This window comes from Channa argus, chromosome 13 (assembly GCF_033026475.1).
Source record: "Channa argus isolate prfri chromosome 13, Channa argus male v1.0, whole genome shotgun sequence".
NCBI lineage: Eukaryota > Metazoa > Chordata > Actinopteri > Anabantiformes > Channidae > Channa > Channa argus.
Window position 1 is genome coordinate 17,336,449 of NC_090209.1, and position 23,182 is coordinate 17,359,630.

General features: G+C 37.3%; 2 protein-coding genes across 7 annotated transcripts in view; both read right to left on the minus strand.

Annotated features, from left to right (window-relative positions):
* The window catches only part of LOC137139884 (probable G-protein coupled receptor 153), a 30,748-nt gene extending 26,199 nt beyond the window's left edge, over window positions 1-4,549 (minus strand). Inside the window, exon 1 of the mRNA XM_067527739.1 lies at window positions 3,943-4,549. The gene's annotated coding sequence lies outside the window, so the exon portion shown is untranslated. The remainder of the gene's footprint in view (window positions 1-3,942) is intronic.
* A 4,575-nt stretch (window positions 4,550-9,124) lies between these two features.
* acot7 (acyl-CoA thioesterase 7) overlaps window positions 9,125-23,182 on the minus strand; it is a 48,227-nt gene continuing 34,169 nt past the window's right edge. For all 6 annotated transcript variants that reach the window (XM_067527937.1, XM_067527940.1, XM_067527939.1 and 3 more), the window contains 2 exons: window positions 16,826-17,010; window positions 9,125-9,631 (listed from right to left, as the gene is read on the minus strand). In XM_067527937.1, the coding sequence (XP_067384038.1) occupies window positions 9,533-9,631; window positions 16,826-17,010 (284 nt within the window). In that variant the 3' untranslated portion in view covers window positions 9,125-9,532. The remainder of the gene's footprint in view (window positions 9,632-16,825; window positions 17,011-23,182) is intronic.

The window sequence follows — 23,182 nt, forward strand, 5'->3', positions numbered from 1 at the left end:
ACCTTTTTCTACTGAGGTTCAGTGTGTTGACTCGTTTTGCCCATGTAATAAATGTACAAGGAAGCAATCTGGAGTTTGTCCGAAAATACAAATAATGATAACATAAAAATAAGTTAACCTGTATTCAACATCACTAAAATGCTAAGGAATTATAAATACGATCTATACTGTAGCTATATAGTCAGCTGATTTGAAAAAGGTAAAATGTTTGACTATATACTGTATGAAATGAAGGCCAAAAAAAACAAAAAACAAATCAGTAAACTCATCAATAATTAGATTCCATTATTTTATAAGCCTACGGTGGTTTCAATCTTGGACATCGTCTGTAGTGACTGGCAACCTGTAATGTCCTGCAAACTGTCTGATCAATAACCCTCCACAGATAATCACTGTGTCATGTCAGAATCATTTAAAAGTAAATTTTTCAGTGCAAGACCACAAAAAATTCGACTTTTGAAATGTATGGAAAATGTACAATGTTCAAGCTTCAGTGATATTATATCATAAAAGTAGGACATTTAAGTAGAAGCATGCAAAGGTAATTTCTTCATCTCAAAGAGTTCATTGAAACAAAAGTTAACGACAGTTGTGGGTAGTGTTTAACATGATGTACATTTAATTAACCTCCTCTTCCTCCTCCTCATCATCATCATTTCTTTACCTGACCTATTAAACGACTGTAATAGTTTTAGAAATGCTTGTTTGCAAAACCAAATACTTCAGCTATGTTTGTCATCTATTAATGACATGTTTGTTCTTTTAAACCATGATAAAAACATGTGTCATAAAAACATGTAACATTTGATACATTATGGAAAAATAAAACTGGTGTTTTACATCCATATCCATTTTCAACTGTGAATGAAACACTCTTGGAAGCATAGACTCGTGTCATTTGAGCAGGATTATATTTGATAAAACATGACTTGTATTTCATCTACCTTTACAGATCATCTCACAATGAGTAACTCTCCTTTGCTGTCGTCCTTGTACAGCATCCACTTACAGCATATGACATGTGACAGCAACTATGCACAAGCGCTCAAAGTCGAGGAATGAAACAACAACATTAACATGTTGTGAGCAAACGCCCCTTCCGTTTAATCACAGCGTTTCACTAATGCGCAGCAGGGAGGCACGCTGAGTTGGCAGGCTGCTCTCCAACCAGAGGACCTAGATTCAAGTCCCTGTGTCAGCCCTGCTCCACTGAAGTCTTTAAACAGAGCTAATGAAACTCCATCAGCTCCAGTCACCAGAAAATAGAAACCCCGTGAACCAGACCTCAGCTCTTCCTCTCAAGAAAGGTAAGCTAAGACAATTTCTCTACTGAATCAATCCTCCTGCTGTAGGTTCTACCTCCAACAAACTACAGTATATGTGAGATATCAGGTCTGATCAAAGTGAAAATAGGATCACTACTGAAACTCAGTACTTTTTGAGCATGAAACAAACATGTAAAGAAGGGTTAAAAATGAAGGTAAGACCTTATGGATCCACAAGGGGGAAGTTACTGCTAATACTTTATTAATTAATAGTGATTCAAAGCAAATTTTTAATTAAAATATGTATGTCTCATGTAAATGAAGGTATTAAGAAAATCCTAGTTTTATTTTTAATACTGCCCATCATTTTACAGTGGAACGATGAGGGAAGCACCAGTCACTCAAGCAGAAAGAGGTATGATTAGGAGATGATGTCAGAGTGTCACAAGGCCACAGGGATTCAAGCACATGTCACTTTAAAGCAGCATGGACTCGAATTTCAAATAGCATTAGATTAAATATCACTGATTAATTAGTCATCACTTAATATAAATGGTATTGTGCTCAGGGGTACCTTAAGAAAAAACTTCAGCTCTAATTGGATTTTGCATTGTAGTGTAGCGAAATAGAGTCTGTTGTGGTCTCCACGCTAAACATAAAAAGGAAAGCTATCAAGACATCTAGAGCTAAACTGTCTGAAATGTACACTGCAGCTGATGCAGAGCAACTTTCAAAATAGTTGTAATTTTCTAACCTGTGAGGGTGCAAGAAGAAACTACTATTACAACCAGTCGTAACATAATACAGTGTGCAGTTATTCCAGAAATCACATGCCCTATCTACTATGATTTCCATGATTCTCTTCCTGCATTGGATATTTCCTGTAAGCTGAAGCAAATACCTAGAATTAACAAACACAATGGTGTAATCAATAGGATGGCCTCCCACACATTTACAAATGAGGTAAAAATGCATTTAAAGATCAAAAGCAGAAGACCAAGAACATTGTCAGAGGGTTCTGTGGCACACTGTGAGCACGTTTCGTAGCTGAGCAATGAGCTTGTCACAAACTAGTTGAAATTTCCATCACAATGTAACCCTACAGCCTCTCTTCCTGTTTATGTTAACACACCTCTAGCTATAAGTGTAGCTGGATCACTGGGCACCACATGTCAGAGGGTTTAGTTTATCTTAGTAACAGCCATGTAGTTTAACACTATTTAACACAGAAAATAGAATTAAAGCATCCAGAAACTATGAAACATTTTAATACTCTTCATTTACATTAAGGCCACATTAGAATGTGATGCCATCTAAGGGGAAGACGGCTGTTTCAGTGTGCTGTGCAAAAAGCAGAGTAGTGTGAACACAGGCTAGCGCTGTCACAAAATGACAGGGCCAAACGTGCGACAAACAAAATGTCACATGTGCGTGTGAACACGGAGATCTCTTGTGAAGATTTGTGGTGTAGCAGCAGCCCACACATGTAGGCTGCAGCAGCGAATGTGATCGTCGGCTTGCACAGCTACTTTCTGACCCCTGACTGCATGAAATCAACTCCCTCCTCTATGGTAAAATGTATTCAAATAACATATGGATGAGTGCATGTTTGTCTTTTGTCATTAACACATGGAAAAGGCTGTTGGTGAACACACAACAGACATATTTAAGCATGTTGTGCTACAGTCTAAATCTGGTATCTTTACTTAAAATCAAGTCAGACAGCCATATGAAGAGAACTGAAAGAGTAATGTAACTTCAAGGTCAGGCATTTTTAAAATTTTTTATTTTTTTTTTTTATCTAAAAATGTTTGCATCCTGAAAAATGACTTGGCTCAGTGTGGGAGTTGCAAATGTGACAGTATGTTACATTGTTCAGGTTCATAGTTTAATGTAAGGTGTCAATAAATGTTTATGCTCAACACAGTTTGTTTTTGCTTCATATTTAGGTTAAAATTCTGCAAATCAAAGGTGCATTGCAAATTAAGTCTAGTTTATACATTCAGTATAATACTTAATACATTAAGTCCCATCTTGTTAAAATACAGATAGAAAACACTAATAATAATAGCATTAATAATAACAATAGTAGGGGTGCAAAGCTTTTAAGAATGGTTTTCTTGTTGTCTCGCATGTCCCTTACGTTCAGTATGTGATAAATACAGTCCTTTTCTTAAGTCAAAAACAGCTGGTTAGTAACTACACAGCTGGATTATTTGTTCCTTTTACTGGTTAGTATTTCTGTCACCACTACAGTTTTAACTCGGTGTATAATCAGTGTCTCCCACACCTTCCAGCTCTGTGTAATTACTATTCTTAAGCCAGCACAAAGAGTTATTGTAAAACAACTCCTCAGTCAGTCAGTCGAGTAAATATATCCCACATCCTACGCTTGGTAACATTTCAAATTAAACCTTTCAACTGTTCATCCGCATGTGTCTCCTGTGTATATCAAGCGATTTTTTTAATTGGGTCAGATTTACGCTGTAGCTCCACAAGATTTTTTTTTAATTCAAATATTTGCATTTCCATACTTTCCCCTCTCATCAGTTGAGCTGCTCGCACAGCAGGTCACCACCTGTTTGGCTGAAAGCATTTGCTACTTATATTTAATCAACATTAGCGGATCGTCGCTGAGTCTGACATTATCAAACCCAGCTGGGAGTAATTTTCTTACCTTCCACAAGACGTCCGGGCTCCTAGCGCTGCATTGTTCCGGGGAATGAAAACACTGTGGCTGGGTCACATCAGCTGAGGTCCGTGTTGCCCCCCCCAGCATCTACATCTCCAAACTGTGCAGCCACAGCACCAACTTAAAAGGAAGGACCTGCCAAATGAAGGATGAGCCCGGAAACACCACGTTACCACAGCTGTACTCCTCTGGTGTTCTGTTGCCCTCTTTGTCTCACTGACAGGGCGAAAAATGACCAATTATGGACGAGTTGGGCGGATAATTTCAGCTCCGCCAACACGAAGCGGGCACTAGCACGACGGCACCGGCTCGGGATGAGCCCGTTGTTTTGGGCATAGGACGAATTTCTTCGTCTATTTTCCGACACTGGAGATGCGAGTGAGGCATGACTGGTGCGCGCTCCCGACAGCACAGGCTCGTTCGTGAGTCCGACGCTCCGTGACCGTGGGAGTGAACCGCAATAAGAAATAATTCATGGAGAAAGGGCTGCATGTTGCACATTTGTATAAAATCAGCCCATTTCATTTCCGCAGCTTCTGAATGATCATTTCGTCACACTTTCATTAAAGGTCTGACGTAAATCAAGAAACCGGAGCACTATGTCTTCTCTCCTTGCACGAAATCCAATTTTGCCATATTGCCAATTTTCCAACAATCACAGTTTAGATGGACGGCTGCAGCTCTTACATCAATCGCACTAATGCACGTTTTTTTTCTAGTGTCATGCTCCTTTAAATAGACCCCTTTCATTGACATTATACGACTTATGTAAGACCCCTTACCCTGGATGGGTCTGTAAGAGCGGCTTTGCTCCCTCGGGGCTTAGATTGTACCCAGTGAGAAAACTAATTGTCCCTACATGAGAGGAGATGCACGGAGAGCTAACTGGCGCCTTAGTTTTTGCCACTATTATGAGGATTATTTTCATTTTCATTTGTTTGGTGTATGAGCTGATGAGCAGTGCGCGCTCTCCCTGCATCCCATTCATTAAAAAGGATACACACAACCACACCTGGGAGCTGCCCATACAGCAGCTACACAGCCAGGCGGTTCAGACTTGCTTTAAAAAAAGAAACTGGGTATGAAATTTCCCCTTAGCTTTCCAGCTGCCCCACTCAACACTTACTGTACATAAAGCTACAATGAAGCTTCAGGATTTATGTTTTTCTGGTAAACAAATTGTGCAATTCGCCGTGTTTGCCCAAATTAATTGCACTATTCAAACAAATTTTAAAACTTGCTGCTAAATCAGTCTTGAGGGCTTGTAGTCCTATAAGGTAAAATAAATGTTTTTTAGATTTTTTTTCACACTACCAGTTAGGGAAGATCATTTGAAAACTCAACTACAAAGCTAGTTTAAACTCACAGTACTGTATTTCAGTTCACACTGTTAATATCTGTTAGTGTTGCTTAACTAAACTTGAGTGAAAAGATTGTGTTTTTAGAATCAGCTGGCTCACCTCCACATGTGAAGACAAAGGAGAGTAGTCAGGTTTTCTGTATCAATTAGCTGTTCTCTAACACTTTAACCTGTTACAGCTCCACCTGTAGCTGTGAATAACTGCAGGTTTTCATGGAGCAGTTATAACAGGGAGTTTTGGTGCATTAATGTTGTGGTGGTACATGGTCCACTGCTGTCATTACTCCTGACTATGCTTGAACCAGCTTTCTCAGATGTGAACTAGGATTTTCAGCACAAATGAGACATTTATTGGGGTATAAATATAATAACAGCTGTAGCCTCTTTTGGATTACTTTATACAGAAGGCAATTTTTAGAAAAGCACAGAGTGAAATGGTAAGAATAGGGTTCAAGTCTGTAAAGAGAAGCAGACTGTCCATCTGTAGCCTCTCCTGTGTGATGCTAAATGACCTGGAAGTAAAAAAGAAACAGAAGGCATTCCTGCCCAGTGGCTCTGCCGGCACCGGGTTGTCCCCACTCTCACCGTGAACTCCACAGTCACACATCATACATCACACACACACAATCGCTTTGACACATAACCTGGTTTTGAATGTGCTGTCAATGTGCTCACTTCCAATCTACTTTTTCATTTTCTCTCAGGATTCCCACCTCTCTGTGTGGAGGAGTTTATGTGCCTTAAAGTCAGAGGTAGTCTAATTTAGTAGTACTCCCATTATGGTCCCTGGTGGCTGTAAAAAAAAAAAAAAAAAAAAAAAAAGGTTCCAGGCCAGACAAAGTATGGCCCATCACCTACTCCTCTGCAAGGAAAGCCTTGCTGGCTCAGAGCCCAGATACCAGAGGAGAGGAGCTGAATGTATGACTTGGATCTGCTCTGTGAAGGTGTTCCAGCATCACGAAACAACTCACACACAAAAAGGAAATATTGAGTTGGTTAAACGTTCAGTATCTCTGAGAATCTGAAACCTGGGCCAAAAAAGTTAGCAAAAGCAATACCTTACTCAACTATTGACAAATTTATTTACACGTGTGACCTTGGAATAGAAGACACACAGATTCGGGTTTCTGTGTCTTGTCTCGTGTCTAGAAATAAAGACCCTACTGTCAGAAAATGACAAATGAGGATGGAAATGTTCCTGTGCCTGTCAAGGAGAAAATGCAAAGTGGGTCACTCTGCAATAAACGCAAACAAGAATTTCTTATTTTATCCTTCCTTCATCGTACCTAATGGTTTTCCTCCTGCACCAGAGGATCATTGGCTTTCATTCACCAATATCTCCCTTTTCTTTAAACTGTTTATTTAATGCATAAGAAACATCTCATAATGCTGTTACTCTTAGCGAACCACAGATGAGGTAAAATGTCTGATTTATAATCTGCAGCAAAAAAAAAAAAAAAAAAAAAAAAATATATATATATATATATATATATATATATATATATATATATATATATATATATATATATATATATATATATATATATATATATATATATATATATATATATATATATATATATAAAGTGTCTAATCAAACACAAAAGGGAGACAATTGTCTTTTGGGTTGTCTGGTGGCAGAAGTTTTCAGGACGCACATCCTCTGGTTGTGTTTGTGCTGAGAGTGAAGTGGTACACAGTGTTTCAGGGCTAAATTGAGCGATGTGATTTGATTTGGGGTCTAATATTTTAAATGATCATGATGGTTTGTAAAATGGAAATTATAAAAAATATTGATTCAAAACATAAACCTAAAAACGTAAATCATTTAGCTGTAGAACTGAAATAATCTGTTTTGCACGTGTCACTAGTTAAATGTCCTTGTGGTATTTAGTGTGCATAGATTCTGCTGACTAAGAAAACAGAATCTTTGTAAAAACTGCCCGTTGGGGATTTAAGATTGTTCCTATGAATGATAGGTGAGTGAGTCCCATGAATCTCATTCTCAGTCTCTTTACATTAGGATACAGGAGTGAGATTACTGCTATTCCGAAATGTATATACAAAGACATGAGAGGAAATATGAGATCAGCTATTTGCCTTCATTTCATGACTCACTGGTGGGAAAAAGCAGTTTGACATGTAGCTTCCTCTGGTGCACGGTCTCAAGTGTACTGAACAAATACATACTCAATACTGTGTGTGTGGTACATATATTATTTACATGAGAGACTAGAACATCACAATTGGACATAAAGTTGTTTTTTTTTTTTTTTTTGAGAAACATCTATTTCTGGTAATGTCATCTCTTCCATTCCAAGTCTGGTTTTCCGCATAAGTAACCATGGCTACCATAATGTGTCTCTATGTATAAAACCCAGCTGCTACCAGTTGAAATAGCTGAGGACACTAATGAACATGATGAGAAATGACACTCACTTTTGAATGTTTTCAGTATGGCAGGCATGTGCAGATGCTGTACATCAGGCAATGAGGTCATATTCCCAGGAAGTCATGTCTTACCATCAAAGGTGGATACTGTCTCCCTGTGCTCCCTTTTTCTCACAAGATGCAGCAAATTTACTTATTTGAAAATAGATACATCCCCCTGGTGCAGCTTGAGCCTAACTTTATTTTTCTGGGGGAAATGAAAAGCACACATACTGTGACCAAGGAGGGAAAAAAAACTATAACCTTAAAGATCCAATGACAAATCGGTCACTGTCTGTGCAAGGAGAAAGTTATTGTGCTAAGGTTTAGACTTTTCTGGCTCTTTGTTCTTCATTAAGCTCTCTCATAGTGGTGTTTAATATTACTTTTCATTTGATTTGAAATCAGTCCTTACCATCGGTTGCACAGGGTTGATACCTGCTGTAGCTACTCCACCTGATTTACTCTCGGGGGAGACTCTGGTGCAGAAGGTAGAGCGGTCGTCCACCAATCCCACAGTTGTTGGTTTGATACTGGGCTCCTCCTTTCACTTATCGAAGTGTTCTTGAGCAAGGTAGTGAAACCCAACTTAGTTGCTCCTGGTGAGTGTCTGCCAGCTGCATAGCAGCTCCCCAATCGGTGTGTGATTTGTGAGTGCAAATGGGTGAATGAGAAGCAATGTAAAGCACTTTGAGGAGCAATAGGTAGGAAAGCGCTATATAAGTGCAGACCATTTACCATTTAGACGATCAAGTCTAGAAGTGTTCAAGTAACTTGAATGAAACCCATCCGGCTAAATATTTAACAACCACAGCCATTTCCTTCTCGGCATGGCCATATGGATATTGATTTCCCACTGGCTATTGTTGATCTCATGAATTCATCATTCTGATCTTATTTGTACACATAAACACAAAATTCATGCAAGACAAAGACTGACATATATTTTCTTTCAATTCTGGCTTCCATCAGGCTACAAGTAGTCATCCCATCTTATCCAGAGACAAAGAGTTAGATGGGGAGAAAAATGGAGGAGACAAAGGGATAAACAGAGTGAATTAAATGAGCAAATAAGTCACACTGCGACAGGATTGGAATGGAGATGGACATAATGGTAAGCAGGAAAGGCAAAAAGGAACATGGTAAGTCAGAGAAAACACTAGTGTCAGTGTGTGACAGACAGGCAGAAGAGTAGAACAGCAGGGGGGGGCAGGAGGAGAGGGAGATGGAAGTTGAGTCAAAGCCCCCAAGCTCCCCCTATTTTTCTGTGAAAGACACAGTGCTGAAAAGATGGATAGCGCGTGCCCTCTCTGCCAAGGCATGCCCAAGACAATGACATCATCAAACTAGCAAGGACATGAGGCAAAAGCCCCAGACTCACACTTGGATCTTTTATTCATCATTATTCACTCACTTATTCATTTTCGCCAAGCTCAGACTACCACTTTGCACTTACACTCATCATGAAGTCAATGCATTTTCCAATATTCTTAAAATATAACAGTACTCTAAGCTGTACATATCAACTGTCATTTTGCAATGGCAGTGAGCATAATTACTCCTCATACACAAATTTTCCTAAAATACCTACTTTTACAGTACATACATATGCAGCTGAAAGTGGACACTTCGGTGCGTAGCACAGCAAACACTCACAGGTTTTGGTTTAACAGGAGGCTACAATTAAAGACGAGGAGAGATGTTTTGTTCCCTTCATAGTGTATGTGCGTTGTGTTGGGTTGATATTACTGTTGGTGAGGCATTTAAATCTACAGAGCAGCAGCGTCACTGTTGGCGCTCCTTGTCTGTGAGCCTCTTCGCTTTATTCTGGAGGTAGCGTGCTTTTCCTTCCTCAAAACGTCTCTGCTCCTCCTCTCCTTCAATCTGAGAAAGGGAGCAAAGGACAAAAGACGTGGTTAAAGACACATTCATCATTTGCAAATATTGTGCATTGGAATGTTTCCCTGCTGTTATTATGTTAACTGGGGGCACAAAACTCTGATCTAATTTACCAGTCTGCTCTGTTGTAATTGCCATTTATCTTCCTGTTGAAATACAGAATGGACGATTGAAACTTGAAGGCACCACACTATAGGCACACAAAATATGCATGAAAACATTTGCGTGAAGTTATACAAATCAGTTTGTGGCAATTTGCACAACGCTGACATAACTGAAATTCCTCTAACTGAACGCATTACAGTACATTTTAGCCAAATATAACACAGATTAAAACAGAGTGAGGCAATCCCAGGGCTCCTCGTGTCACATCTCAAAGTGTCCTTGAGCAAGACACTAAACCCCACATTAGTTTCTCCCAGTGAGTGCAAGTCAGCTGTACAGTAGCTCCCCTATTGGTGTGTGTGTGTGTGTGTGTGTGTGTGTGTGTGTGTGTGTGTGTGTGTGTGTGTGTGTGTGTGTCTGTGTCTGTGTGTGTGTCTGTGTGTAGAAACAGACCATTTACATGAATCTATGGATCAATTACAATAATTTTTCCATTTCCATAACACTGTTGGCAATCAATAAGTATTAATCAAATTATCACCATTAATGTTATGCAGGCCTGACTTTAGTAGGTCCCTGCCTGCATAAAACGTGATTTGATCATTACAGTAAATGTATGGTACATACCTATAAAAGATCATTCCTGTCAGTTTTGACCATAAAGTTAAATCTCCTAACCAATATTAGATCATATATAATTTTAGCTCATAACATATGCCATGCATTATTATAATTTTTTCATATTTATAGCACTATCACAGTCTGGAATTCTGGGAACGCCCCGTGGATTTACAGCTGCTATGAATCACTTTTACACTTCTGTTTTTATTTTTGAACAGCACTTTCAAGCCTGAGAAGAAGAAATCTTCTCTTTCTCCTTCACTTGCCTCAGTTTGGCTCTTGAGTTGTGGGAGGAAGCACTCGCTAGCCTGCACAATTTAATTAGAATGCCTGGCAAGCTTGTGACTTAAACAACAAACCCACCACCAGTGACAGTGTCAACACTTACTTTTATGGTGCTGCCTGTTTTCCCACTCCCTGATTCGCACATTATTCTTAGGCACCAGGGGACTGTGTTTCATGTAAGCATGTTTCGCATATACATATGTGTTTATATTTGTTTTAAAAATATTCTTTAAAATGAACAGCATAGTAGCATAAATGACATAAAGATGAAGATTAAGGGTCTTTGCTGTGCACACAACAGGTAGTTGGCAGACACGAGCATTCTGAGCGCAAAGCTGTCAGATGTTTTGAAGAGAGTGGGGTAGTAAGAGATATGAAAAAACATTATGCCAGGGGTCACAAATCAAATGTGGCAATTTGTTTAAAAGGTGATGCTTAGATACAAACTCAACACCAGTGGTAAAATCTCCTCTGTACAGCAGGTTCAGGAGTATGCGGCTGTAGTATGGTTATGTTTGTTGTATGCTGGTTATATAACGCACTGCTCAGTCAGTTTTACTTTTGCCATTCAACCAAAAGTAATGCATAATTCCAGTTCATTGACTTTCAAAGCAAAAGAAAAGAAAAAAAAGACCACAGTTGCAGTAGTATCAAAATGTACATAAACACAAATGGTGCTGAGAAAAATCTCTTTTTTTAAGAATACAATTTTCATGTTGTGTTGATGTTTGTCACAGGACAAACTCATGGGTAAAAACACAACAACAACAAATATTCAAATACATGTAGAGGCCTTTCCGAGTCTACACATTTTTAACTGTTCATTTATTACAAATATAATAAATAAAGGAAAAAGTTGTTACCAGTTGTTACTTGTGCCATTTTGCAAAGCACCAACTAAAAGGTTCCCACAGCAATAAATGGTAAGAAAAGACTATTTCTGACCAACAGAATCTGTAGAAAGTATTAATGTTACAATGGTTATTTTTTGTGTTTCTCTGCAGTCATCAAGGCTATTTGCTGCAAGGTGCCGCTGGGTAACACATTAAGTTATCAACAAAATAAATAGTCTACAAACAGCTGTTAGAGTAGTTAAAGGTTAGGGTGTGTGCATAATGTTTCGCAAAGAATCTAGGTATAATTTATTGATAGATGAGGAATTCCGGGATGCACACACAAATGCACATCTTGTACCGTCAAATAAATGTCTTTTTATGCTGTTTGCAACTTTATTCTGTTTATCTCCTTAAACACCATCATACCCCTCTCTTTCTCCTTTCCTCTCTCTTTATCATTCACACCCCCAGGGATTAGTCTATTTTTTAATTAAACTTCAAATCCATACACAGCAAAAGCCTAAGCCTAATGCAAGTCAAGTGTACACCTGACATTTGGTAAGAAAGAAATGGTATAGGACATATGGGCCTTTAAAGCTATAAACACTAAGAAAAAAGGCTAAAATCTAAAATCAACAGAGAGATAGGTTCACTTAAACACTGGCCATTAAAATACTGAAGATACACCAGCCAACTCGAACATTATGGACAGGGATTAGCCACAGAGCAGTCAGAGTTCCCATGCTGACCCCTGTTCACCACAGCATTACAACCCCCAGGTAATGTTATGGTGGTGGCTAATCAATATAAATTTAAGCTTTATTGATGTGTGATCCACCTGTCTTTTGGTGTGGTTTCTTATGAATGGCTCAAAATGCATTTTCATTCCTAGCGATATTTCCAGCTTTTAACCTCCTGTCTGTCAAAAGAACTTTGAATAGTCCCTAACTGTCTAAAGCTTCAATATACTTTAAACAAAGTACTGTAGTTTGTAGTTTTTTTTTTTGTTTTTTTTTTTTTTACACATAATCCATAATAATAATAATAATTGCAACAATAGGATATGATGTTCTGGATGAAATATCTTATCTGGAAACCCTTACTACTCTTTCTGCATGTCCACGTGAACAGATTAACAGATTATTCATCCTGTTAGACTGCACATGTGCTTACATATGTTAATGCTAATACAGATCACTCAAAGAGACAATTCAATGCAAAGCTCAAAATATCTATTAGTGTTGCCATGTAATTTGTATTCCCACAGTGCCTCCAGTCTAATAACTATGATTATGCAAGATCATCAACTACTCCTGTTGACTCTCTGATGCAAACTGATCATACAAGAAGCATTCATGCTTGTTTTATATTGTCTTTAACTTTAACATTTCCACTCCCATTGTATTTTGCATTTCAGGTAATGAGAAAATTCTGCATTCTGCAAATTGCTAATGATTTCACTACATTAAGAGAATGTATATGTCTGTAAAAAAAGTTAAGCCAATCTATCCGACATAAACTTTACTGAAAAAGACCAACGAAGATCATGTCAGACCTAAAAGCTGGGGTGACCTAACAGTAAAGATAAAGCCAAGAAAAGGGCCTCACTCATGCAATTCCAGCAAAATACCAGAGAGGTTCCTTCATGTTGGGACGAGGCCTAATCAGTGGTACAGCCATGTGCCAGTTTCACTCTATAAGGCATGAGTCTAGATACTAACCTGGTTGTTTGTGTGACAAAGAGAAACAAAGTGAGAGAGACAGACACTCTCATGCACAAACGATGACATTTTACACAATGCCTTTTTCCTTTGTAGACATAAAACAAATCCATACTCAGCACTGTCTCTTTTTCAGTCCTGAAAGGACCTCTGTCCATGGATTTAGCTCTTCAGTTATGATTAATATTTTACACTCTGACTATTATTTGTCTGATGTTCAGCTAATAAATCAACCACATTCTCAATAACCTGGACTTCATCACAGTTTGTGTAATAGTGTGTGACATGATCCACGATGATACACGATGCATAGTTGCATAGTTGTTTATTAACAGTGCAGTTGAACACTGTTAAAAACAGTTGTGTACATAGCATTTCTGTGATTATGAAGCTGATCAAAAGTAGGCGTTTGAATAAATGAAACATTGTGCATTGGTGCATTCGGGGTTTGGTTCTTTCTGATATGCTATGTTTCATGAATGCAAAGCAGTACATTCACTGAACTTGTCAAGCTCAAGCATGTCATTTCAAACATTCAAATATTAAATAAGGATTCAAATATAAACAGGTCCTGATCAAACTACTATAGCAAATGATATCAGAATCAAGTTCTCTGAAGGAATCGGTTTCATTATTACTAATGTTTGGAGCTGAAAATTTTACATTTACATTTATAGCATACTTATGTTCCTTAACAATTACACTGTCCTGCTTCTTCTTTGGCACTGTTGTAAAGCAGTGACCAAAGAAAACAGAACTTGCTGTAATTTAGTTTTGGCCTCTATGCATATGTACCAGCAAAGTATGAATAAAAACAAAACTCCCAATGATTATTTATTAATCATGCTTTACAGATTCATGCACAAAGGCCCTATGAGAACAAACTTCGGTAGGGTCTGTGTTTTATGTCTTTGATCTCCACAGAGTCAGAAATATCTGCAACTCTGGTATGAGTGTACCCGTTAACCCATTGCAGATTGTCTTGAATGGGAGGCATCTAAAAATAAATGTGCATCACTTCATGTGGACTACAGGAGGTTACCATGACAACCAGGCTTGTTTTCATGTCAAGGGAGGCCAGCTGAGTGTCTGCCAGCAAGGAGGAAGGGAGATAGAGAATGGAGGGTAAAGGAGGGATGGAAAGAAAGAATGCGATTAAGAGTGAGGGAGTCAGGAACCATGAATAGAAATGATATGAAACAACAATGAATAAGAAAAACGATTTGATTATAGCACACAGGTGTAGCAACAATCACCTTTTCATTTATACAATGACATTAACCGGTGTAACAGCACAATCACAATCTGGTTGTATTGTAAGTGCTGACCTTCTGGTAATAAACTTGTCCAAATAAACTACCCCATTAAAATGTCCACAAATACAACTAAAACATACAGTAGCAAGATGGTCAAAAGATTTTCCAGATACTTTATTTATTTTTACGATGTCCCAGCATGCGCCGAAATTATTTCAGTACCTTTAAAGGGTACTGCTGCAGAAAGGCAAGGCATCCCCTGATACTTTCCGTTCTGCTCACACTGTCCTCTTTCCCCTCTCAAGCACAGTATGATAACATTAGCGACAACCCATGTACGACCCCCCACGTATACACACACACACGCATAGTCCCTAACCCCCTGCTGAACTAAAAGGGGAAAAATCTCAAAATAGTAAATGCAGTGGGCTCAGTTGAGAGAAAGTGAGGATAAGAGAAGAGGGTGGGAAGCACCTGCAGTCAAAAATAGCAGAAGCTGTTCCTTTGATAGGGTTATTTATAGAAGGCAACTGAAGTAAAACAGAGATAATGAGAATTTCATTACTGAAAGGTGAGTATTTGTCTTTCACTTTGAAGGGTGTTCTAATGTTTGAATTCATTCAGTAAAATAGAGAAAAGCTCTAAAAGACAATGAGTGGAAGGAGACTCAGCTTGGTCCTCTGTGATATACAAGATTAATGCACGTGCTTGTAAAACATGTTTTTTTTTTTTTTTATTAACATACTGAAAATAATAGTTGAAAAACACATGTCAAAGCAGTGGAGGACCACAGTCTGCTCACAATTTGTGTCCATAACACAGTTTCATTCTCATGTTTTTTTCCAGATTGCAGAAACTGAATGCATGAATAAAGGTTTCAACTCCTGTTTCAGCTGTGAGCTTTATACGAATGAGCATCTTCACAAGCCGGATAAGCTTTCCATTTATAGTGCCGAGGATGAATTATTAAAAGCACCAGTGGGGTTTTTTTAGTATCTCTTTTCATAAAATTCAGGTGAATGCAATTGCAATTCCCTGCAAAAAACAAAAGCCACGAACAGCTTGTGTGAGATGGAAAACTGAGTAATAAACACACGGAGGGAGGCAGACAATGGACGAACCAAACATGGGTTTTTTTGTGAAATGGAAATGAAGAGAACAGCAGACATCTGAAAAAGCCGACCAGCCGAGACACAGATTTGATGCACATTTCTCTCTGGCTGGGGCAGAGAACTGTTTCTAAATAGATGTGACATGGTGTTATAGGCTGGCGCTGCACCATTAAGTGTGTGAAAATGTTTAAGGTAAGAACGGCCACAGTAGCACTTGACAACACACCTATAACAACTCACACTGAGGAGCTTTTTTCCTGCAGTTATTTTTTATTAAATGCTTGTTTTACTTGCTGTTGTTATTGCACTATTTTTATAGTAGTGGTTTTATTTTATACTCCTTTAAAGAATTTGGTTCATTTTTTTGGTTAATGCAACGTAAAAGATGAAAGAAATTGTTCTTGACTTACCTAAAATATTTCTGCATGGTTTTCACTTTTAATGCATTTCCCTGGCTTACTCAGTAGTCTGCACATACTTAAAATTTAATGATTAGCCCAGGTGAAAACTCAGAATTTTGTGTAAGTGCGCACTTGAGAGACTAATGACCTGCTGTTGGTCTGGCAAATTTCACTGAAGCTGCCCACTCAGCCCATGCTGTTGTTGCAGGCTTTGCTTGACTAAAAGAAGGCTAACGCAATCATTACCAAATCAAAAAACAGATTCATGCTAAAGTGAAGTGAATCATGTATAAAAAAATAAAATATATAAATAAAAAATAATGTATAAATAATAAAATTCCAGCAAAACAACAATCTAACCTCATAAGCAAACTGAAAAAGAACTTTTGACCGAAGAAACATAAAGTGATTATAATTGAAATTGAATAAATTGAATAGTAAAAATGTAATCACAATCAACTAAATTGTTTGTTTAGTCCGGAAATGTAATATTAATGGCTCGTCTCCTGTCTAACTGACAAGCTCATTTTATTTCACACAAAAGCTGGATGAGTTTTAAATGGAGACATTACAAAGACAATCGGGGCAGATGAATGGTGCCAGCAAATAATTTAAATGTGCTGAGTTAAACAGATGGCCTGTGCGTGCAGTGTTTGCATATTAACAGGGTATAAATCATTGTGTACAGAAGAATCAGAACAAACAGCAGGCGTCTTTCTCTTGTCGGCAGGTAGTCATGCACATTTTGCATCCTGAAAGTAAGTGCTGAATCCTCTTATAACACCACATTCAGGCTTTAACAAAATGACAAATGTGAGAAATCACAGCTGGATGGCACCAACCTTAAGAGGAGGAACAGGCAGAGGCTTGTTGAACTTATCCAGGGAGATGAAGGTGAAGAAGGCAGAGACAGCACGATACTTCCCTTTCTCTTCCTCCGTCAGCGAGGAAGCATCGACCAACACTTCAATTTCCATGGACTTGTTGCTGACAAAAGTGAGCCGCCCTGTCACAGTCACCACACAGCCTTGGGAGAAAAGGAATGAGACAGGGAAAACTTTGACATTAATGGAGGACACTGGTTTTCAGAGAGAAAAAAAGACAACTCAAAATAATGTCTTGATTTAATCACGTGGTTTGTCAATTTCTAAAAAAACCTTTCAGCCATCCATAGATACCTGATTTTGTCGTTTTATGTCAAAATTGAGATTCCATTGTAACCATTTTAAGTGTTTCACAGTTTTAAATCACCTAAAAACTCCAAGGAAACAATATTTACTTTAAATAACATAAGTATAAATAAAAAAATAAATAATAAAACAATGTGAATGTGCTGGTATGTTAATATTGTCAGCCAAGGAAAACTGTACTGTACATCTGCTCTGGCAATCTCCTTCATATTGTTCCGTGATACGCTTCTTGTAGTCTGCTCCACTGAGAGTCGGCACAATGACACACATCATCTCTGGTAGCAAGAATTTAAGAAGTACAGCCAATCAATCAGTCCTACTGCAAGTCTTTAAGATTACTGCAGGGTAAGGATGTCAAGTATAGCTGACATATGACAAAAGTAAAACCTAAGCCAAATTTTAGTTAAAACTCTTTGTTAACAAAACTCTTCGTTAAAAAAAGATTAATGTTTACCATATATTCAGAAGACCCATCATATTTCTGCTTTCAGTATGAGATTCATCTTAATCCATCTAATGTGTTTGACTCATTAAAAATTTGTTCTCCTCTCTTTTTGTTACTGCAGGGAAAAAGAACGGTCAACTAAAAGTACTGGGCAATGCTGATGTGTTGCTTTATTCTCTTTGATGTTCCTGTACTGGATTATTACTGATGTTGCTAGACAGACGATGTGCGAAGGTGCAATCACTGCAGTCTGAGAAAGATCTCGACTATATGACTGAGATCTAATAAAACAGTTAAAGTCTTAAATAATGAAAGATTTTAAGAATACTTTGATGTTAAGGAAACAATTTCTGCGAAAACTAGACTTGATTGTTTGACATTACTGACAGTGATGAAGCTCCTTTACTATGCAGGCAACCTATCACAACACTGACTTCATAGAGTATCAACAGCACAAGGCCATCAGATGTTTTTTTTTTTAAAGTACAAACAAACCCAGCCTGCCCGTATTTTAAGGTTGACAATGATTACTTGAAGGTGTAAAATGTCCCAGGGGCCATGAGTGTGATGTTATCTCAGAATTAGGTCTATGGGTCTGGCAGCAAGACCAGAGATAGAGATGCTAATGTGCATGTGCAGTGGGCCGCATTAAATGAGCAAACAAGAGAAGTTTACTGAATAGCCGAACATTGGAAGAAACAGGCAGTATCCAGTTCTTGTAATACATTCGCTCAATGAATGTATTCAATGATCCCTATTTTCGAGTATGCCAGCTTCTCCGGTCCACAAAATTGGTGCCAGAGACATTAGCTCCTAAGCGTCACGGTATGTTATTTACCAATATAATGTTACGTCCGTTATTGTCCAAGACCTAGATCAGCTTAGGGACTAAAATTCAGGCAGCTTTCTGTGCACTGGCAAACATACAGTATATGAAAGGCTCAATAAGATTTTTGGTGTTTAAAAAATTTGTAAGTTTATTCTCCTCTCACTGATAAATGTTATGACAAGATTTTTTTAGCAAAAAGATTAGAGAAATTACATCAAGCAATGATGATGGTAAAGACTAATATAAGATAAGATATTGCGATGTTATATAGAAATGTGATTGTCCATGCATTTCCCTACAGCTTGCTAACCTAGCAATAATACAAGCAATCTTGTATGGCCCATTGAGTGATTTTATAAGTTACTGCCAGGAACCACTCATACATTCAGGTAAACAAATGCTCCGCCCACTGAAATTACACAAAAATGGACCTTGATGAAAATTAGATTTTTTTAAAGACCTTCTAAATTAATAATTGATTAATGCAAAAAAGCACTTATTGGATTGAAAGTCAGCCAACGTGAAAATCTGCCAGAGCTTTTTCCCCATCTCTAAGGAGCAATTAAACCACTGCAAGGACAGTCCATGCCTGGGTTTTATGTTGTAAACTGAGCAATGATTCTAAAGCCTTTGAGCCACATTTGTTATTTTAGCTATAACCTGTGTGAATACAGTTTAGGTTTCTCTATTACTCTTTTTACTGAATTAAGACAAAGTGGAAATGTCTTGGAAATCTACTGGTGCTTTGCTTGTTGTTACACATGTTCATTGTAGCACTCAAAAGTACCCAGAGAAGTTATAAAAGAAAGGAACAAGGCAACAGGCAGGTGAAATAACAACCTTCATTTCCACAATGTCTGCAGAAGCACTTTAGGCAGACAAGATTGTTTTTGTGTTACTGGAAATCACATAAAGTGCGTCATATTCAGAAACATACAATGCAGAAAAGTACTCTAACCAAAAACTAACTGCTTCAAACAAAACAAAGGAATGATTATGATCCAGAGTCTGGATACATTCCAAACACATCTGTGGCTCAGATGTGTCTTTATTAACTATTGTTTTTTGCTACTATGATGCATTCTTCAGCTTTTTGCATTTTCAAAAAATGTTATACTGTAACCTAAAATGGCATATGCAATATTCTTTCCTCTCTTAGGATGGTACAGCCTGATTTAGTTATGACTGTTAACATAAATATCATAAAAGCTGTGATGCTGCTGTGTAAAATGTGAATATGCAATGATTTGCAAATAATTTAACCCTATTGATTGTTATGGTTTAAAAAACAATATAAACAAATGTTGAAACTGAGAAATTTGATTGTTTGATGTGAAACATTTGCTCATTTTGAATTTAGTGCCAACAACACGTTTTAAAAAATTGGGACGGGGCATGTTTACTAGTGTTGCATCACCTCATCCTAACACTTCTTTTTAACAGTCTCTTTCATGATATTCTGCACTGTATATGATGAAATCCACATCCTTACTTCTAAAGCTACAAGAACGACAACATGGAATTCTGTTAGTATGGAGATAAGCATTTAACATGAATAATCAGGGAAAAGTTATCAACCATCAAAAGCTGATATGCAAACAGTTTATCAGAGCTTTTGCAAGCAAAGGAGGAAACCCCTCAGACTTAGCTAAGCATCTCAAAGATAGACCTGTAGTGATGTGATGCTCTGACGGTCTCCACTGGTATGGTGACTGTGTAGAATATGTCTTTAGTGCATTAATAAGTCATTTGAGGCACAGTGTTCATATACAAACTATCATGTCTTTTCATTGTATTGGCAAGAAGCGGGGGGAGGAGGAGGTTGAGCAGGAGACATGGGCATGACGTAGACAAATGTACACTCTGAGCCAAGCATGTCTAAAGCTTTTCAGAAGCACAGAAAATGTGACAAAAACCGCAATACAAATTAGTACGGTGGTGCGTTTGCAGTATATTACAAGTACAGTGTAATATACTGTGTTTCCCATGTAAATAGTAACATACAGGTTTTAATTCAAAGTTACAATAAAACTCAAAGTCCTCCCATTGACGTCACCACACTGAACAGGTCAAGATAAAGGTGAAGACAATACTAAGATGTTGACGTGTTTCCACCAGTCACATGTCATTTTTTCTATCTTTACTTATTTGGAAATCTTTCATAGCAATGTCAAGTTCATACAAATCATGCTGAAATAATCAAATACAAATTATAATCAATATACAAGAATGTCTTTGTGAGCATTCATGTTAAGCCTTTCCTTTCTTACTTTCTCTCACAATTTCTCTCTCTACTTTAGCACTCCTTTCACTCTTCCTGAAATCTCCTTTCATCTAACATTCACCTTTTGAAGTTTTATGCCTTTGTTCCCAGTCTTTGTACCTCTGGGCATTATGTTGTAAGGAATAAAGGAACACAGCACTGACTGAACACTCCTGTGATACATCAATGGCCAACACCTCAATGACTTATTATATTCTCAAAGTAGAAAAATATACATTTAGGGTTAAATAATACACAATATTACTTTACTTTTTGCAAAGTCTGTGGTGAAAGAGGAATAAAATGTTAATGTGTAAGGGAAGCCAACCTAATAAACAAGTGATTTAAAAGCGATAAGAGCAGTCCATCCATTTTCTAATGTTTAAAATAATTAGCTCCGCTAAGTCTATGGGAAGACACTCAGGTTAAAAACAGCACTTGTTTGCTAAGGAAATCAATCCACACAACATAATCTAGATGTCTTTGTCTCTCACACAGGGATCTATTTGGTTTGTATAGTGCAGTTGTACAAGTGTCTATAAAATTGTTAACATTATTTAAAGTAGAAGAGAATATCTACACAAAACATAAACAAGCATTTTGTCTCAAAATATTTATAAGCACATGTATTGAGAAGACAATGTAAACACAAAAGACAAGGAAAACATTTAACGTCTTCAAAAGCAAGTCAATATTGGTCTGTGTCTAAGAGACCTCCCAAAGAAGAATGTTGATTGTTAATGAAACACATAGTTTAAACATGTGATGAAAAACAACTGCTGAATTCAATAACAAAAGATAAAGCTGAAAAAAACTGATTTATTATTTTTAATTAAGCATTTTATTTATTTTTTGTATCCATTCTTAATTGGATAAATTGTGTGCAAATAAATTCTTTTCTATATTATTTTTAAATGTGTATTTTATCAATCAGGTAAACTTTTGGATTAATGTTGGCATACCGTTCACAGAACAAATCAAACACCTTGATCTATCATCATTAGGTTGTTTGTGCAGTTTTGATATGTTCAAGCTATATCTATTAATAACTGGATTTGTACAAAACTAAGCCAAATGTTTTTAACTTTGATACCATTTCTGACAGCATTTCTCCAACACTTATGAGCTTTTATACCGTATTATGTAGGAATATTACAAGAACAAATGCTTCAATGCCGAGTCGATTACAAAATTCTAAAAAATGCAAAAGAAAATAGATTTAAAATAAAATAGCAAACACACTACAACAACAACATGTGAAATAGTGTGAGCAGGTGCAGTTAACAGGTTCACTGCAGCTCATTAAAAAGTATATGGCAAAGGTCACGTATAAAATGGATTTGGATTTGAATGAGTTGAGTTGCATTTGAGTTAAATAATCAGGGAAAAGTTATCAACTATCAGAAGCTGATATGCAAATGGACCAAAGGAGGAAAATTACTGTATTAGTAAGTAATTTCAAGCACAGTGCTAATGTACAAACTATGATGTCTTTTCAGTGTATTGGCAGAGGAATAACGAGGTGGAGCAGGAGTGATGGGCAATAAGTAGACAAATGCACACATGGAGCCAAACATGTCTGAAGCTTTTCAGAGGCACAGAAGATTGACAAAAAAACTGCAGAAGAAATGTTTTGTCACAGTAAAAAAAAATTTTTTAGTTTTTGCACGGTAATGTTTTGCTTACAATAACAGTACTGCCTTGCTTAAAGGCTCCATCACACTCTTGTTGGTGGAATGAAATATAAAAAGTTAATGGTAAAATCCATAAATTACATAAATTGGTTTATTTTTTGCCATGGCATCAAAACTGGTATTAAGAATTGAGTAATTTCAGTGATACTGGTACCAGTTTGTGTTATTTTGACATTCGTAGTATTATTGTGGTCAAAAATATTGCAAAATTTGTGTCAATTTTATGCACTAAGCCATGGGATCTTTGTGTACAGTTTGGTAGTAAACTCTGCATCCCTTCATTTTAAAATGGCATTTCATTTATAAGGGGATACAAACCTAGCACTAAAACCTAATTTCTGCACCTAAAGGTAGCTTTGAGGTGACCAACTCACAACTTGAGTCTATTTATTCTCTGATCTCAGTAATTGTTTAGTGTGGAGCCTCAATGTAGCTTCAAGCGAATAGATTTCATTTTTTGTTGGTTCTGAAATGCTTAAAACCTTTTGAAATTTCTTTACGCTGTTAACTTTCCCTGCTCTGTACAGATTATTTTCAATGTTAAACCTTAAGTGACTACGTATTTTCCAGTCAAAGTGGGACCTCCAAACCTAATCACTAATCATTCTCCATGTGTACAGACACAGACCCCAGTCTGTTTAATTCACTAGCTCTTAGCTTCCCATCTCAATGTATTTATTGTTCATTTTGTCCATAAATTATAGTGGTTACAGTAGGTTAAGTGCATACCTTTTGTTTTGCTGTGTTAAACTGTTTAGTTCATTCAAATTTGATGGAG